The sequence below is a fragment of the Cygnus olor genome, chromosome 6, assembly GCF_009769625.2.
Source record: "Cygnus olor isolate bCygOlo1 chromosome 6, bCygOlo1.pri.v2, whole genome shotgun sequence".
NCBI classification, from domain to species: domain Eukaryota; kingdom Metazoa; phylum Chordata; class Aves; order Anseriformes; family Anatidae; genus Cygnus; species Cygnus olor.
The window spans coordinates 19269423-19288620 of NC_049174.1; the positions used below are offsets into that span (position 1 = coordinate 19269423).

General features: G+C 37.6%; 1 protein-coding gene across 1 annotated transcript; it reads right to left on the reverse strand.

Annotated features, from left to right (window-relative positions):
- Positions 1 to 3846: 3846 nt before the first annotated feature.
- On the reverse strand, positions 3847 to 19012 carry LOC121072491 (cytochrome b reductase 1). Its single transcript, XM_040562094.1, has 4 exons — positions 18322 to 19012; positions 10918 to 11126; positions 8195 to 8349; positions 3847 to 8001 (listed from the first exon to the last, which is right to left on the reverse strand). The coding sequence occupies exons 1-4, from the start codon at positions 18995 to 18997 to the stop codon at positions 7701 to 7703; spliced, it is 1341 nt and encodes a 446-aa protein (XP_040418028.1). The 5' UTR covers positions 18998 to 19012; the 3' UTR covers positions 3847 to 7700.
- Positions 19013 to 19198: the final 186 nt, after the last annotated feature.

The window sequence follows — 19198 nt, forward strand, 5'->3', positions numbered from 1 at the left end:
AGTGAGACTGAGTATAATACAAATAACTGAACTATCATATAAGCATAATGACAATATAATGAATCCAGAAGTGTGGTTTGTAATTGATTTTGAACATACTGGACTGATGTACAAAACAACTTTATATCCAGTTACTACATTCCACAAGAGCTTACTTTAGCATGAATTAGTTCTTTAAGCTATTAGGAACTGTCTTATTCATACTAAACTTGATTTGTCCTCCTCAAAGTCAGAGAATGATTTACCAAGGTTATCAAATACAGAATGCATACTCACATATAAAGATTGTTTACCACCTTTTAATGTAGGAAGGAGGCCTGGGCATTGCTGTGAAGAAGAGCTCAAAGCATGTGCAAGTGCAGTCAGATCCCTTGATAGGGGTTCCTGTATTCTTTCTGTGTCACCTAAGTGACAATTGAAAATTCGCTAGTCATACCAATAATGACAAGTCACATTGTGGAGAATCAGAATTACACTGAATTTTGCCACTTAGCTGACCTAAACATGAATACTTAGCTTTGTGGATAACCACAGTGCCCTGCGTATGTCAGCACTCCCACTGTTCTAACAGTAAGAGTCAAAACATCTTCCACCACGGACAGGCTTAGAGGAGAAGTAAGCAATTAGATCAAGAAGTAGCACCAGTGCAACATGTCCCAAATAGCTTTCAGTGGTTTGAGATATTCAGTAGAATATATCAGAAAACATGCTTACAAAGTCAGTATCCACAAATAGAGTAAATTAAGAACAGAAACTGTTAGCATAGATCAGAGGGGAGAACATTACTTTTTGATTATTTGAAATCCAAATTGGCACTAATGTTCATTTTTTCTGGGCCAAATTTTATGTAAGACTACAAGATCAAATGGCAGAAGAGTTAGAATTTCATTTTTTTTCCCCCTAATTCTTGCTACTTTTGTATCTTGTTTATGAGCTTCTCCCTAAACTTTCATGCTCTCCTTCTCTTTATTGCTTCTTTTAACTAAGCTTCTACTGGCACAAGAGTTACAAACAGCAGTTTAAGAAGTCTGTAGAGCACCATATAATTTCCAGTATCAGAGGGATGAAGAAATATTATATTTCAATTGTCCCCTTTAAGTGAATATAAAAATAAATATATACATTATGATATGACTGTGTGTTTTATGTCTACTAAACTTGAAATTTTATTTTAAAGCAGATGACTCATTGTATCATCTAAAGCAGGGATAGACTAGCATCTGCCAACAGCCATTTTGGTAGTGCTTGCCACCTAGTGGATTAGTGCTGGTGTACACATATAATGAGAAAAACCATCTGCTACAAGAGTATTTGAAAATCTGCATATTTAATAATATCCTGCAGACTTTTAGTACAGCTGGATGGAATTGTATTTTGAATGAAATACCATTGAATATTAAAATTTAAATTGCAAACATTTTAATATTTTTTATCCTTTTTCTTACAGCTGTATTTATACCTATCGCTTGACTTAATTTGTGATGGGCAAAAGATGGACTTCCTTTGTGTTTGTTGTAGTTCATAGACTTTAAATAACGTACCAGTTGGTCTAGTAAAAGACTTGAGAGTCCAGAGTCAGTAATTTTGCTGACTTAAAGACAGTGGAGAAGACATATATGTATAGTACCTACAGCCTCAGCTTAATGCCCCATTTTTTAAATCTTTTGATGCTATGCCATAGCCTTTAATTTAAATAGACGTGATACATTCCCCTCCAATCAAGAAAAAACTGAAATGAGAAATTATATGTTTGCATAATATAGCTTTTAAAAGGCATCAATGCCTTTTACTTGTAAAATTTACTTTTACAATGCCATATCTTACTACAAAATGCCTGTCTTAATAGAAGGAATTTCACCCATTTGTGGAGTAGAATATAGCATTTTTTCAACTCCCCTGAACGCGAGTATATTTTAGGAGAAGGTGCATCTAATATTACACCAGAATAAAGGTACAATAGAAGAAAGTGAAACAGAATGAAAATGACCCATATTTAAAATTTGATCAGTATATAGTGGTTATTTTTTTTATTATAATTATTTTTTTATAGCAGAAAAGAACAGTGAAGTCTATAGCACATATAACTCCTCAGATTAGTTGTAGGATGAGATTCCACATTTATCTGTATAGCAGAAACCTTAGTTATGAAGTATAACCTTTTTATTTAATGCAGTTGTTTGGCATTGCTACTATTCAGCAAATACACAGGTGGTTGAATTAGATCTATAGTGAATGAATGATTTTACTGGGATTTAGCCTTAGACTTTTTGAAGAAGAGTCATATAATTAAGAGATCTAAATAATGCTTAAGATTAAAATAGTAGAGTATACAGTGTAAAGTAAATCCACCTAGAACTTCATGGCTTTGTCATTGACCATGGCCTGAATTTCTGTGCCTGAAGAACCAGTTTGCACATTTCAGAGGCAGGGCGGGAGCCAAGGAGTAGTCGGTACACACGGCCATGGATGCAACTGTAAACTCAAGCCTCAAGCTGACATATATTGGTTGGTAGTTTGCAATGACCACAAGTGTCAAACCTGAGCTAATTGAAATTTGTACTAGTTGTTTCTTCTTCTTCTGTCAGTTAGCTTATTTTTTTTTTTTACAGTTCTGTTACCTGCATTCAGTAACTGGATTTTCTCATTTTACCTCCCCTCTTCTACTAGTTGCATTACTTGGAGTGGTTTTCATCCATTTTGTTGACCCATACTTATCTCTTCCTATGTAGTAATTTACTCTTCATTACATCCCACTAGTCTTACAGAGATCAAAAGTGTTGGTCATACCATAATACAACGCAAAAATCTGTATATAAGCATTGCATCATGTATTTGCAAAAAACACGTCTGCACACAAATGCAGTCCCCCCTCCAAAACTTTGATTCCTCTCTTTCAAGTGTGAATATAATTGAGCTTGTATTGAATTTTGAAATGGCCAACATACCTAAAAGATATGGAGTATTTTACCAGAAAGTCCATCCAGCAGGAGACAGTTAAGAGAAGTTATCAGCAACAGGGAATTGGTTTGAATACAGCAAAGTGAGGTTTGACTACAGCAAGTATTCTGTTGTAGTGATGATTGTAACAGTATTTTTTTACTCCTCCATGATTATGATCATGTTAGAAAGGTTTAGCAAACAAATGTATGATATCCAGGAGTAATGAGTTTATGCTTTACACTCTGAGAAGAGTTTCCAATTAATCTTACTAAGGTCAAGAACATACTTTAATTCTTTCTTTGTTACAGATCCGTTCATACAGATGGTTTTGTTACTTATAGCATTTTATGATCAATAACCTATTGATGAGTAACTTGATGTGTAGATACATTTTTATATGTATGCATATATCATTTTTCAGTTTGGGTCAGAACATTCTGTGAGTTCAAAACATTTGGTCTGTGTTCAGTTTGGCTGTTGCTATGTATCTGAGGGTATTTGGATCTTATAGCTTGTTATGTGACCATTTAACAGTCATACATCAGAATTTATGATCTTTCTTTATTTGCAATGGCAATCTCATGCCTGAGGATATTTTTTCCCCTCTAACAACTGCTATGGGAAAGTTCTAGTATCATCACAAGGTGTAATACAGATTCTTTTTTTATACAGTGAATTCCTTCATTTTCCATTGTATACTGATTATCCTTCTAGTACTACACAGTATATAAATTTCATGAGGAATATCATCAGCAATACTTGGAGTATTTTAATTAAAAAAAATAAAGAAATAGTGTAAAATATCCTCCTGTTTTCAAAAAAGTAATCATATGAGTAATTCAATCTTTTGCCAAATTTTAAAAGTTGTGTTTTAGTACCATAATATAAATCTGCACTGTGGTATCATAGGCTTGAAAATTCTTTATTATTAACATAAAAAAGAATAAGAAAATATACATTGTAATTAAACATTCGCTTTAATCTACAAGTAAGTAAGGCAAGTAACAAAACAATAAAATAATTCTTTAAGTTCCTGTGAACAATTAGAAACAGAGGAAAGATTCTTCAGATATGGAAACAAAAGAAAGTCTTCCATATTAGAAAATATTTGGCAATATCAGATACTCTCTCAATAAAATATCCACGTATACAAGTAATCCATATTTACAATATCATATGCAACCTTCATGGCTACATGTAGTAAGACGTGTACATATAATTACTGTGCATTCAATTTTAAAATCTAATTTGCACCACCATCTTTCAGTTTCATTAATGTCAGAAGAAACACTGTTCTGCCTCTGTGTTCAGTACTGCAAGACAGCAAGTACATTAAAAGTAATTATTTTTTCAGACATCTTAAAAATAGTACTTTCAGTGGTAGGTTTTTTAACTTCCTGTTTTAATAGGAATTCAAACTTGGACTGTAAGCTGTACAATCACGTCCCTGTAAAAATGTAACACTGTAGAAGATGTTCACACATGCAGAAAACTCCTGATAAAAAAAACTAGAATTCTAACTTCTTTTTATGTCTTTGAAAACACACCCTTTTTATTTCCTGTGTTGATACCACTGCACATAACTATAGGTAAAAAAAAAAAAAAAAATCTGTATGAAAGAAAAGGTGATGGAAGGCCCCTTTGAGAAACGGCTGTAGGAGTACATTTTTTCCAAAGAAAATTACTCTCCAAAGTCCTATGTATTTTTATTTAGCACTTGAACTAACCTTGTATGTTGCAAGGATACTTACAGATCTTTTAAATCAATTTATAGCAGAAGCCAAAGTCTATAGCATGTTGAGGCTACTTTAAATTGCACCCACTAAGGTTGAGCAAGGTTTTGGAGCTCGGAGCTACTCCCAGGGACCTTCCAAAGTTCAAAGCAGCCAGAAGCCCACACTTCACACAAACAAAGTATCACTGATTACCTGCTTGTAACGATAACTTCCCAGAATGGATTCTCCCAGCTCCCATCGAGTTTCTACCATTGTGTTTATCCTCAACGTTGAAAAACAAAAATAGAGTCTGACAAACTACCTCCAAAAGTTTGCTAATCCTTGTTTCTCAATGAGTTTTATATCATCAGAACAGAGAAGTAAAGAAATGCCACCTTTCTTTTTCAAGTGTCATGAACAGTTTGTGGAATAAAATGGAAAACAAAAGGCATACTGGTTACTGTAGCTTAACTTTAAACAGCATATAGGGCTGTTCATCCAAAAATTATTTTGATACTTCCAAGTCAGTGTTGTAACAAAGGAAATAACAGATTTTTTTTTCTTCCCAATATACAATACAGTTAGGGTTTATTCCAGAACAGTCCTTGGACTACCTTGCACACATGCGCACACTTTATATTAGATGACTCAGTGCTATGCAAGGATTGAATGGGCTCATATTCAAACATAGATGAGACACAGCAACAAAGCAATACACACCAACTTAAAGTTGCCTGTGGTCCATGTGTTGTGAAGTGCATACATGAACTCATACTTCAAAAACGTTAACAGAGCATCTCGCACAAAGACTAGATGTGCATCCACCAGCTGTAAAAAAATGCTTATTGATTTCACCAAAAAAGCAGACTTATCTGAGCAGAACATAAAAAGAGATCACAAGAAAAAATGGTAGCACAGTTTAGTGTTCTCCAGAAGCTACAGCAAATCTCTTCTGCTAACTTAATATGTAATATACACAGTAGGATGCATAACATCATGTCAGTTGAGCACTCCAAGTAAAAAAAGTGTTCTCATTTTTCTTTCAGAAAGCTGCTAATAGTACTATTTGGATTTTATGCTGTAGCTGCCCAGAACAATTTTAGGGAAAACAGATGACTGTGTAGAGCTTGAAAAACAGGGAAAAAGCTGTCCAATCCATTGTACATACTGGGACTGGACAAGCGCTCACACAATAGGATGATACTTCCTTCTCGCATAATTGAATTCTGCATTAAGGCATTTGAAAGTTGTTTTCTCAAATGAAACAGTTCACCAATGCTAGATGGGTCTTAAGCATCCACACATATATGTAAGTGAAAGCAGAACTCTGGGATGTAGTCCTTGAGTACCAAATAGTACAGTAGGTAACTTTTTTTCCTAACAATTTGCTCTGCTAGCTTTCTATACTGCACTCACCAAATAATTAAACGTTATCACAAATCAAATAACAGGAACTGAGGTGCTTTTTGTCAAAGATCCAAAATAATGCATAACCAAAATTGTTTGTATTAACGCAACACTAACTACAAAATTATGTATTTGCCAAAGTTTAATGTGTTTGAATATTTTAATTAGATAGATGCAAATTTATCTAGCCTTAAAAAGGAAATGATCTGCTGCCTGAAACAGTCTATATAGAGTTCTTTGCAACATGAAGAATGGTAAAATTGGAACAGGTACTGCAGTTACCAAGATGACTTTTAGCAGGTTCTGCAGCTTTTACAAGACATCATAATAGAAAGGCTCATCACTTTGGAAATGTGCAATCAAAATAATCTATTACAATTATTCTTCTATGGTAGTAAAAAAGTATTGTTTGTATCTGTGAAATAACTGAATGAGCATAATACATTAATACACTGATTACTAGAAAGAACTATAAAAGTAAAGTGCCAGTAGAGACTTGAACTGCATTATTTAACACTTTAATTTCAAATAAGAGAGGTCATAGAGTTTATGTAGCTTGCTTGTAGACTAACTTATATGTTAATTCTTATCACGATAATGACTGTGACACCGGTATGGAGATGGCAAAATCAGCTTTCAGTTAACTGGTAGTATTTTAATCAAATCAGCAAAGCTCATCTGTTTCTTGGCAGAAAACATTTCTCACTTCAAGCTCCTTTTCTCATCTGATACCACTACCAGTCTACTCTGGTTTCTAACCAACTAATTTCTAGTCTACTGTCATAAATCAATAGGAACTGTACAATCAAATCAAGATAATAAAATGCTGCCTTCTGGGATAGAAGGAAGATTTGGTTAAGCGATACCTATTTTTCTAAGTGTGTATCTATAGCTTTCCAAGACGAATTCTTGGATGTATTGCAGTTTCCTAAGATTTCAGTAAAGGATATGTTATCTCTATAAAATATATATATTTGGTAGAAATGATTAAAAAGAAATTCAACAGATACATTCTGATTACAAACAAACAAACAACAAAAAACTCCAAGAAGTTTTAAAAGCCACATAACATTTCACTAAGATAACAGGCAAATTGTTCTATTTCTTTATCTGAATTCAAAATTTTAGACTAAAAACTTTTACAGTGCAACTCTGCAAAGTGCTGAGTGACCTCAAAGCCTATAGGTCTTAGCTGTTTGTGAGGGGTTTAATCAACTTGAGAAATCAAGTCCTTAAAAAAGTAAACATTAGCAGAAAAGTTAAGTGCTTACAGCTAAATTCTGCTCTCTGGTACACTTCACAGCTTTCACTCATACCTGCAAAATCTGTCAGAACAGAATTTAGTCTCCATAACTTTTCATGACTGTAAGAGATAAAAACAAAATTAAAAAGTGACATGGAAAACACGTTCCCATTATGTGATGCCATTCGTTTTTCTTTAAATAAGGACTGAGCATGAACCAATATGATTTGTTTGGGACTCACTGGAATTTAAATTCATATGCAGAAAACTTGAATGTCTTTGAGCAAGCCATACTGTAAATAAAATTGCAACCTACATATATAACTCCATATAACTGAATTGGAAGGAACAGGCTTTTGGGCAGTTTACTAGTACTGCTGTTCTATATATTTTCTTTACATAGTTGATCGTTGGCCTGCTTCATCAAGTTTGAAGTTTCGTTTTCTGGCTGCTTCACTGTTGAACCCCGCATCAGATCTGTCTGCATTACTGCAATCTGTCATGGTGGATTCTGCCTCCACGCCTTCCGGAGCTCCTCCATTGGGCCGCTGAACTTTAGCATTCTCTTCTGGTGGGCGCTTCCAGTGGGGCCTGCTTGCCATCCACAAAATAAGCGCACCAAATGTGACAATCAAAAGACCAAGACAGTTGACAAAAATAGCCTCTGGTGGGGATTCACTATATGCAGGACTTCGCCTTTGGAAGGAGAAAAAAAAAAGTTGTTTTAAAGACAATCCTGGTCTAAACCAGCAGTCTCCTGATAGATAAGAGGTCTTTTTAAAAACAAAACCAAAGAATGTCCCAATACTAGATCATTACTGTTCTATACAAACAGAATTACAGTATGCAATGAATAAACTTAATAAACAAGTGGAAAAAAAATACTTACAGAGAAAATAGAAGCTTTTCTGTGATTCCCATGAGAGCTGATGCAATCACTGCTACAAAGATGAGGAGACCCGAATAAACATGGATTGGCATGAGAGCTGCTCGGAGAGGAACTGGAGCAAATGGGAGCAGAAAGACAGCAAAGCCTAAGAAAAGCTAAACACAAAACAGATTCATGGTTAAAGCTTTAGGGAAAACAAGCTGCACGTCTCAGTCAAAATCAAAACCATTATAAAAATTGAAATTTGAGGTGTTTTCAGGTACAAATTTCTTAAGAATTGGCATTTTTATTTTTGAATGAGTTTCCTTGCAAAACCAAAGCAATCATTCTGGATTAGCGCCTGGGAAGCAGACATTAGATATTTGATACATAATCCCACCTCATATCAGTGTCCAAACTTACTGCTAATGCTAAAACTGCTACCAATCTGAGTACGGGAAACACAAGTTTTCACTGTCAGTAACTCAGTAAGATATTAAAGGAATGACTAGCTACATGTTTACAGTCCCTTCAATTCCAAGTCCTGTTCTCCCCTTCTGTTATAGATTTATACATAAATGAAGATCAGAAGGCAGTTTAACCTTTTGTCTTGAGTGGACTAAAGAATTTCACCCTGTTAGAGCTTTCACTAAGTTAAAGGACACGCCTCTGGAAGGGCAATGGTCTACTGGCATTACAGAGTGAAGATGTGTGTGGGTAGCGTGAAGCTGTTCAGGGGCCATGAGTCCTCCCATTAGTGCTAAGTCTGTGATAGAGGAGAACACATCATGTCACGTGGTGGTTTCAGTCACAGGCTTGCACTGGCACCTTAAGGCTGCATCCTTTCTTTAGTTTGTTCTCCCTTAAATTAATCCTGCTGCTAAACGAGAAGTAGTACGTGAATTTGTATTTCATCTTGTTTTCATTTCCAGCCTTCATCTTTGTTTTGTCTTTCCACGCTAGATTAAAGAGCCGGGTATTTTCTCCCTGGGAAGCTTTTTAATACACCTTAATCAAGTCATGTCTTAATCTCCTTTTATATCTGCTAAACAATTCGAGCTTTTTAAGTCTTTCACTAGAAGGCAGTTTTTCTAGCTCTCAAATTACTTTTCCAGATCTTCTTTGCATTTTTTTTTTTTTGAAATTAAAAAATGTATTCCATAGTATTGCGTACTGGTTTCAGCAATGCCATATACGGAGGTAAAATAAACTCTTGTAAGTGAATTTATTTCTATTGTCAAAGCATTCTAAGAACTCATTTTGAGCTTAATGTCTTCTTTAGGCACTTCTTTCCAGAGTCACTGCTTTCCAAGAAATAGTGTCCATTTGACATTTCTGTCCTATTAAATTTGTGTCCTTGTGCTGTACTATATTAACATACATTGGCTTAAATATAATATGTTTACACTACTATTCCTGCAGGTATAATATTATGTGAGCATCCCCCCTCAATAATTTCTTAATTTTGAGATTGACAAACCATTTCCAGTGTCTTCGCTACTAACGGAAATACTATTTTATGACTCTTTCCTAACAATATTTCTCAATCACTTCAAAAATATCAGTCTGACTGGAGACTTACTTCCCTGGTTGGAAGGAGTAACATCACTATTCTATTGATCAGACAGACAAGGCATTTAGTTAAGTGCCATTGATCATGTTTAGAGTAGCAAAATGAAAAGTAGAATTAAGACGTTATTCACGGTTCTTCATCTTATCCATTAGAAAAAAAAACTGATACTTAGTATAGTGGCAGCAGAGATTTCCCTGAAATAACTGCTATTAAGACGAGGAAAATCTTAACATTGTTCTTTCTTACTCATTAGCTGTAGTTGTTCAACTATAAAGTATATAGTAAACAATGCGGCAATATGCCTTCTTTTTTCTGAGTGTTAAAAACACTGTTCCAATACTAGTCCTAGCCTGAGCAGTGAAGGACAAAAGCATTAATTAATGTCCCACACATAGGATTTCTTCCTCCTAGTTAACTGTTTTCTATTTCCACGTAATAGAAGGACTTCAGAATTTTAGGTGCAGAAACATCACACCTGCATGTGTACACTACATGTCAGGGCACACCTGCTCTTCTTCTAAGCCAAATGCAAAACATATCAAGTTAGTTCATTTTAAATTATGGTAACTCCAACTCTCTGGCAATAGCAGCAGTTAAAAGCAAGCACATGAACATTTATCAAAGATTTGCTGATTCAGGAAAACTGTTTTCTCTGTAGTAACTAATTTACATGTCAGAGCCTTTAGGTCTGCACTGCCCCCTGCTGCGCTCGTTGTGGTGATGGAGAACTCCTGAGACCAAGAAAAAACTTAAAATTTATAAACTTATGCTAACTGCAAAAGAAACATCAACAACAAAAAAGGGAAAAGCAATTACTTCATTTGAGAATTCCTCAATAAAAGCTGTGTTTAAATACGCTGCCAACAAACCAAATCACTTGCTTTAACTTCAACAGTTTATAGAGCTTAGAAAAACACTACTGTATAATTGAACAGTAAATAAACCCAGCAAGTAAACAAAATATGCTTTAAAATACTTTTTTCCTTGAAGTCAAGGATCCAGTACTTGCTCATTTACATGCTGATTTGCCAAATCACGGAATTTAAGATGGGTATCCTAACAGAGCATATTGTAGGATACAATATATTATTATTTAGGGCCTATGGTACCTGAATTACTCAACACGTTCTTTAGCTTTACAACCGGTTTATAAATACAGTTAGATTCTGACCTGGAGAGAATAAAATATAACAGCAGTCAGCCCAATCCAGCTGTGCAGACTGTACATGTTGGGAATCTTCCTGGCATTGTGATATTCAAACACGGCTACCATAGAAACAATTGCAAGAATCATAGCTATGGTATTTAATCCAGCATGTATGAACTTCATTAGGAGTTTACTGCACTTCCAGGTCCAAGGTAACCTGTACACAATAATGGCTGAAGAAAGAACAGAAACAAGATGTTATGCCTTACAGTATAGCTTCTCTACGATTTTGATAATCATGCATCATTCACATATTTCTATTGTAAATTAGGGAAAATCTGACCTTTAATCCTCTAAAAAAAAATCTATTAAAAAGCTTTTTCTTCTACATAGCCAAACACATAGCATATTCCAAATATACAACTGAGGCGTAAATATAGCTTTTAGGGAAATTTATTCCTAACTTTTTTGAAAAATTCAAGTGTGTTTCAAAAAAGTAATAGTAAAATACTTGTCATCTTTTCTTTGTTACTTAAATGGATCTAACAGGAAGTCTGCACAGGATTTTGATTTTTCTGCTACTAGCCAGATTGGAGGAATAAGGCCTAATTCTTATATCCAGAAGATCACACACTGAGAAAGGACGCAAGATTTTTTTTTTTTTAAATGTTTATTCTCTTTGCAATTTTTCATGATGCTATTTACTAATTACATAGATATTTATATAGCTGTATCTATTACCTTGATATTAGTAGAACTATTTTACACAGGAAAAGGCTACCCAGCATAAGGGAATCATAATCCTACTTTAAGAAATAATAGGATCTGGCAGCTACAACTCTCAAAGCACTGTTAAATGTAAGTAAGATCTTCTGCCTATAGTTACACATATAACACTAGCATACTGTGTTTTGTCCAGTGTGAAGAAAACAACAATTTCTAGTACTCTGATTCCAGATGTTCCATAAGAATATCAGCCTGGAGTGCTCCTCGCCAAGCTCTTTCCTCAAGGTCCTCACTGCTCCTTCCCTGCCATGACTGACCCGTCTGTTGCACACAGACCAGACCAGATCACTGAAGCCCCAGGTACTTCTGAATAAAAACCTGCAGTATTTCTGGATGTGCGCTAACACACAAGTACATTCAGATAACAGGGGACAAATATTTATGAGCAGGCCCAGTCATTTGACCAATAAACGCTAATGCCTTGCCTGGGCAAAAAGGCTATGCTCCATTCATCTAATTCATCAAATCTTTATTTAAGGTTTCTGCTCATGAAATCATATACAAATCCTTATATATAATTAGCTGTATTAAAACCAAATAATATATCCAGGTTTAAAAAGAAGTTTCCATTCCAAACACTCATAAGAAAATAAATGTACTAGAAAATACAGATATCTATTACCTGATAAATATCTATTACCTGATACTACCTGCAAACAATAAGTATTTACTTAAGTAATTCTCATGTGCTTTCCTCATTAATTCTCCATAACCCTATCTTTTTATGAAAAAAAAAAAAAAAAGAAAAAACTCAACATCGCAATGAGTAAGTGGCAAATTAATTTTAAAGTTCTATTTACACATATGTATATTGACTTGGATACATGCCAGGAAATACAGCACTCCGCTACATAATTCACAAAGAAAACACTGTTCGTAAGTGGAATTTCCAGTCTACAAGCAGATTTTAAATCAATATGTGCTTTTACATACTGTGTAAATATATAATACTGGAATGAAAGTGTCCCTTAAAATATTTAAATATATACAGCATTTAGATAGTTCTCAACTTTCTACTTTTTAAAAGAGGCAAGAGCAAATCAGAAAAAAATCAGGAAGATAGAAGCCTTGTTTTAAAGACAGCTTGACAGTACTCAGTCTATATGACAGAATTTGATATATGTGATTCAGCACAATGAGCTTATGATCACCTACAACAGTTCCCCAAAATTTATACAGTAATCTTATAGCTTGTTAATATTGAAATAATTGCCTGCATTAGGCAAAATTTAGCATCAAGAATTTCTAACCTAGTACAGCTGGTATGCCAAAAGGTCACAACCAAACCTCAGTATCATATCAGGATATTCCCAGTAAATCTTCCATGCTCTGTCTATTATCAATAGTTTGTTCCAAGTGGAACAGAGTACTGGACTCTAAATATCTCGAAGTCAACTTGAGCTGAATAGATCCTGGTCTCAGATTTCAGCCTTGGTTCTCAAAGGGTCATGTCCAGGCTAAAATGTTTGTCTAACATTTTTCTTTGGTGCATAAGACACTGTCATCTATTTAACTTTCAAAATCACTATCAAACTCCGTATCCACTTAGTCTCAGATCTCTGTATGGGCCATGAATCTTTTTGTCTGTCTACCTTTTGGAAATACTATAAGAGAAAAGCAAGAAATGCAGATAAATGGCTTGGACACTTACTAGCAATGCCATGCATTAGCATGTTATGTGCTGTAGGGACAGCAGGACAAATCCATGATGGCACATTTTGGTTTCATCCCCTTTCAGTAAGGACTGTGTGTGAAGTTAAACATTGCAACTTGAGTAGACCTGCCAGTTTACCACTGAGAAAAGGCACAGTCTCCTTTCCCCATCACCACTTTCACTTCCTTTCTGACTGTGTGCTTCCCCCAACCCTGCTTTGTCACAACTGGTGCTTCTCCAACCAGCAGGAGGGAGCAAGACACTCCAGAGAACAATGCGGAGAGGAGGAAGGACCTTAGGCTTTAAGTGGCGCTCCTAAAAGAGTGACTCAGCTGTAATCTGTAATTTCATCTCAAATTTAAATTAGCCTGGGTTCAAAGCACTTACACAGTTATAGCATTTTTAGTAGTGATGTGTTAAAGCAGTCCTGTAAAGAACTTCCTTTATGTACAACATCTCTCTTAGTAAGAGGACTGCTGTTATTCAAGTCTAGGCATCCTTAGACACAGCTGCTTCACTCTGATCTCACTCTTGCTTTGAACTTTGATTTTAAAGCACATCACACAGGGTGGAGTGATCTTGCAATATTTTATGTGGTGTAGGACACCTTGTTCATCGCCAAGTATACAAAGCAAAATTCTAGTGAGCTCTCTAGTACTTCTGACTGGTGAGTGCTGCAGTGCAGTATAATGGATTGCTCATGGGACACCTTCCGCCCCAGAGGGCACATGGTGTGGTTCTGGGGATAAACTGGGCTTGCACTACACAACACCTCCCAGCTGCCAGAAGGGAACAATTCGCTTCGCTCCTTGGATGATCCTACTGCTTGCCTTTGGCAAGTTCTGTATGGCCACTAGATTCTTTGGGAAACACTTTAGCACTAGAATGAACGAAGTAAACCCAATAAAATAAGTCCCCATTTATAATTTCAAAGGACTCTAAAGTAATCAAGAGAACTGCCTCTTCACAGCCTGCCTCTGATGAGACCCTTGCAGCTCAGAAGTCACTTGCCCTTCAAATTCCTCAGAATTCTAAAGCTCAGTGAACGTTAGAAACTCCAGGAATTAACCATTTTTCCTTTTATCAGATGTTTTGTTATATTCGAAGCAGAGGTAATTGTGTTTGTCAGATAATTTGGAGCAAGCATTATCTTTAGATATGATTTAAAGATGAAAGAATATGATTACTTCAAAATAGATTTGCACTTGCTCTCCTGGCTGTTGCACCTTGTCCACTATCTCCCTTCTCCCATCTGTGGTACTTCTGAGAACTTTTGTGAAGACAATTCAACTTGCTATTCCAGAAAAAAAAATACTGGAGGAGTAGGGTGGCAGGGAAAGGGTTGTTTATGGGTCTGACAACAGCCAGAGATGGCACAAATGAGGCAGGAGGAAGATGAAGCCAGAGTCAAGGAGAAAGCTGAAAGGGCAAAGTGGAGGAAAAATGTAGAGTATTTCAGCCAGAGTGAGCTGTTACATTGTCTCATCCATTTACCTAATTTCATCCACACAGATGAAATTTTACAGAGTTGTAGAATACCTTGGGTTGGAAGGGTCTTTAAAGGTCATCTAGTACAACCCCGCTGGCACGGAAAGGGACACCTTTCACTAGATGAGGTTGCTCAAAGCCCCATCCAACCTGACATTTAATTGACTCTAGAACACCACACGGTAGTGTGGTAGACCAGGATTTTTCCTTCTTTTTTTCTCTGCAAGATCTCTTATGTAACATTCATGTTATACTCTTTTATCAATATATTGCTGTCTTTAGGCCATGTCCTCATTTTAAGCCTGTTTAAAATACAAGTTACATGATATTTATAAATCATATCTGATGAGGAATATTAATTGTGCCAGTATCTTCCAAGATATAGTGTCAACCTCGCTGCAAACTTTATTGTGCAGAGGTTAAATGTAACTAATAAATACCATAGAAGACTGACCCGAGGATGAGAGACAGAGTAGAGCGGGATGAGAGACTACCCCATCCTCCTTGTTCTGTCTTTATTCAATTTTCCACAACCCCAAAACCCACTCTGCTGTTCCTCAGTATCCAACATAAACTGTCACACCTCTGTAGATAAAAATATCCTTTTATGAGGTGAGTAATGAGTTGAGAAACCCTCAAAAATATTTTACTCTGCATTAGATCATAAGGGAGATCTCATAATTAGTCCTTTGGAAGGAACCAAGCATTATCATTTACAGACCAAACATGAAACAGCAAGTAAATACTGCTTTGGAGCGTGCCCTGGTGTCTACAGTCATCATGCAACAATTACGATATAAAATAATTTTTCCTCATGTGTTTTCCCTATCTTATTCTTTTAAAAGAATGTTGCTGTGTTAAGATGCACACGAACTTTTATTGCCTGTATTTTTTCCCACTTTAAAGTCTAGAAAATCATCTGGACAATTACTGTGCACTGCCAGTGTTTTGTCAGGTATCATTTATGTACAGGTACTGATCCACAAATAGTTAGTATTAATATTACCATGCCTACAGCTTTTTCATTTATGTGACAAGATATGTACAGCAATGTACTTCCCCACATCCACATTATTATGGTCATCCCTTCTGCCTCCATCAGACCAACAATACAGTTCTATCCTTTGTATAGAGTTCAGTGAACTCAAGAAACAGGTGATTTGGTTACTATTTCAAATTCTGCACACAAATTTAACCAAGGTTATTTAGCTATTCCTTTCCACGTTTAACTACTTAAAGATTTGTTTTTCTTGTACGTGCCCAAAGAAATAAGCTATTCCCCAGACTCATCCAAATTACTTTGAAATGTAGTTGACAAAAGTCTGCCATTGAATTCAATCAGATCCAGAGTAGTGTCTGATCTGCTGCTGTTTCATCTAATTTTGTATAATACTCCATCAGTCTGCAACTTTGCTTTTTGTATTATGTAACAGAATTTCCAACTCCAAATAATGCTCTATTATTAATGAATTTCTTGTGTATGTTCTTTTTTTTTCGAGCCACAGTAAACTTCCATTTACTTTACAAATACTCTTACCTACACAAGGCCTGAGGAAACATCCTTACTCTGAAACAGGGGCAAACTGAGTTTCAGAGGAAATAGAAGCAAATGAATAGGAAGAAGTTCTGCAGAAAACCTCCCCCTATTTTCTGCAAAAATTCTAGGTCTTTAAAAAGAAAAAGCACAGTAGTTTGATCACAATAAGTACTATTTATCTTAGTGAAGTCAACAGGTGTTCTTCATTACTTATTTATAGCCTGAAATTACACTTCACGTGACCTATTGAGCAACATTATATAAAACAGCTTCAAAGAATTTTTATTGCTCAAAACTTATTTGTAACTTAAAGCCACGAAGCACAGCACACACCCCACTGCTGCTGAGAAAATTAAATTTGCAGCGTCTGTTCAAATCACCAAATTCCCTACGTAACCAGAAGTAGGCAGCCACCCACTCCTCCTGCATCTTCCAGCCTCCGACTGGCTGGGCTCCTGCCGCAGAGCGAGCACACATGCAATCCAAACACCACGTTCCACGGGAATGAATGTCCAGATGTGCTGGACATGTTTCCTGGCGGGGCGAGTGCAATCTATCATTCAGCAACGAAGCAAATGTAAATAAGGTTACTAGCAATGAAATCCTAAGTTAATTCCTCCTATTACAAAGAAAAAATACTTCTGTTTATATTTATGCTTTAAGCCTCTAGAGGCTCTTCGTTACTTAAGAACAGTAAAGTCTTCCCCTCACCTCCCCCCTGAGAAGTCAGTGGTAAAACTGGAAGAATTTTCACTGTTGCCTGCAACGTTCATTTGCCCTTCTTTGAGAAATTACTGATGTTTCTTAGTGTATTCTCTGTACATTGAAACTAGCAAGAATTTTGTCACCGACTTTATCAGAACATACCGTTGGGAGCTGTTATGTCTGTCAAATTTCCCCATTAGTCTTAATGCCATTAGCATAAACGTTAACTCCCAAATTTCAGGATTTTTAAGGTACTGTCCGGTGCCCTTATTTTTTGCAACATCAAGTTTTAGTCAAATATATTACCTGGCTAGTTAGCATCTCTGTGGTGCTCTATCATTATCTGCTTTTTAAGCTTTCCTGAGAGTATTGCATTTATCTCTCCTAAATTCTTACCATTTATCAACTGTATCATCTCTAATTTAGTCATTTTCTTGGAATTAGCTCATTACACTAACAGCAGAAACACATAGTTCAAACCCCACATTCCTGTTGGCATCAAAGAACAGCGCTTGCCCTCAAGGCCTAACACACGAACAGTGCACGATGGAAGAAAAGGCACTGTTCACGTTGCGAGTAACGGGACGCTTTTAAGTTAGTCTGAGGCCGAACCCTATGCAATCAAATGTTCGTGCACTATTGAAAAGTGATCCCACCCCATCATAATAAAATTTTATACTACTCAGGCAACAGAATTAAAAGTTAATTTAAAAGATGTATTTCTCAAAAGAATTTACACAACATCTGCACTGACGAACTGCGCCGTGGCAATGCTTTTGGTGCTATGACTTCCTTGGCACCAACCCCGCTCCTGGGTCTGGCTTCAGTGGTGCTGAACTTTCCTTTCTCCTCGGGAGACTCAAGAATGCGAGCCAGCAGGGACACAGCCAAAAGAGAGAAACTTTCCTTGGGCAGCAGTTCTGGCATTTCGGTTCCCAGCTCCCTCGAACTGAGGCTGGCTAGGAAAACACCTCGCGAGCACTGCGCAAAGCACTCCCAAATCCAGGCCAGGGTAAACAAGTGCTCGAAGGGAAGGAAAAAAAGAAAGAAAGAAAAAAAGAAAGAAAGAAAGAAAGAAAAAGAAAACAACAAAAATACACATCGCAGCTTCGCCTTACTACAAAGGACCCTTTGTCCCGTCTCGGTGCGAGTGCTGCCTTGCCTTGCCTTCCTTTCCCTTGCCTTGCCTTGCCTTGCCTTGCCTTGCCTTGCCTCCCCTCCCCGCCGGCCGCCCCCCGGCCCCGCAGCCCCCACGCACCGATGCCCTGGACGAAGACGAAGCCCGTGACGACGAGGACGGGGTGCCAGTTGAACTCCGCCGCGCCGCCGTCCCAGCCGAGCCCCTCGCGGTAGCGGAAGACCCAGACGAGGGAGCAGACGACCGCCACGAAGCCGAGCAGCAGCGCCGAGACGAGCAGCGCCAGGAACCGCCGGTAGCCCTCCATCTTCCGCGCCCCGCTCCGCCGCGGCGCAGGGGAGGGACGGGACGGGACGGAGGGAGGGGAAGGGGCAGGGGCAGGGCGGGGTCGGGGTCGGCCCGGGGCCGGGGAGCCGCCCAGCTCCCGCTGCCGGCCGGGAGCCGGGAACGCGCCGCGCGGTCCCGCCCGGGCTGACCCCCGCAGGGTGCCGGCCCCGCCTGCGCCCTCCTTCGCGGGGGAGTCAGGGGGTTGAGGCACCGGTTCGCCGGCACCGGTGGGCAAACCGGGACGAACCGGGACCAACCGGGGCAAATCGGGAGCACGGCGCGGTGCTGAGGCCAGGAACACACAGGAGATGCATGCTGAGAGGCTTCGACGTGTCGTGCTCCGAGCATGCTTCCAGGCACGACCATCCACTTTGGTTCCCAGCGGGTTCCCGAGTGATGAAATTTGAAACAAATACTCGCCGTTTTCACACATGGATGCTGGCGTGCGTCTGGAGGAGTGTTTGGGCATTGTGCTGTTGGGACCTGCCAGGCTAGGCGGTTTAGTTACATTGAGACATTAGTTTGTTCGTTTTTTTTGTTTAAGTCCACTATTGGTTACAATACTTAACTAAGATCTTACGATTAACTTCTCCTCTGGGTGGCCTGCCCTATCCTTCCAATGGGCCAAGATACAACACAGAGGGGTCATTTTATCAATAGTATTCAAAGT

Excerpts from the sequence above, each read along its gene's own strand:
- LOC121072491 (XM_040562094.1), bottom strand. The coding sequence starts at position 18,997 with ATGCCCAAACACTCCTCCAGACGCACGCCAGCATCCATGTGTGAAAAC. Across the intron at positions 11,127-18,321 it reads CGTCTTCGTCCAGGGCATCG|CCATTATTGTGTACAGGTTA; the intron begins GTGCGTGGGGGC and ends TTCTTTCTTCAG. Across the intron at positions 8,350-10,917 it reads TTATATTTTATTCTCTCCAG|CTTTTCTTAGGCTTTGCTGT; the intron begins GTCAGAATCTAA and ends TTTTGTGTTTAG.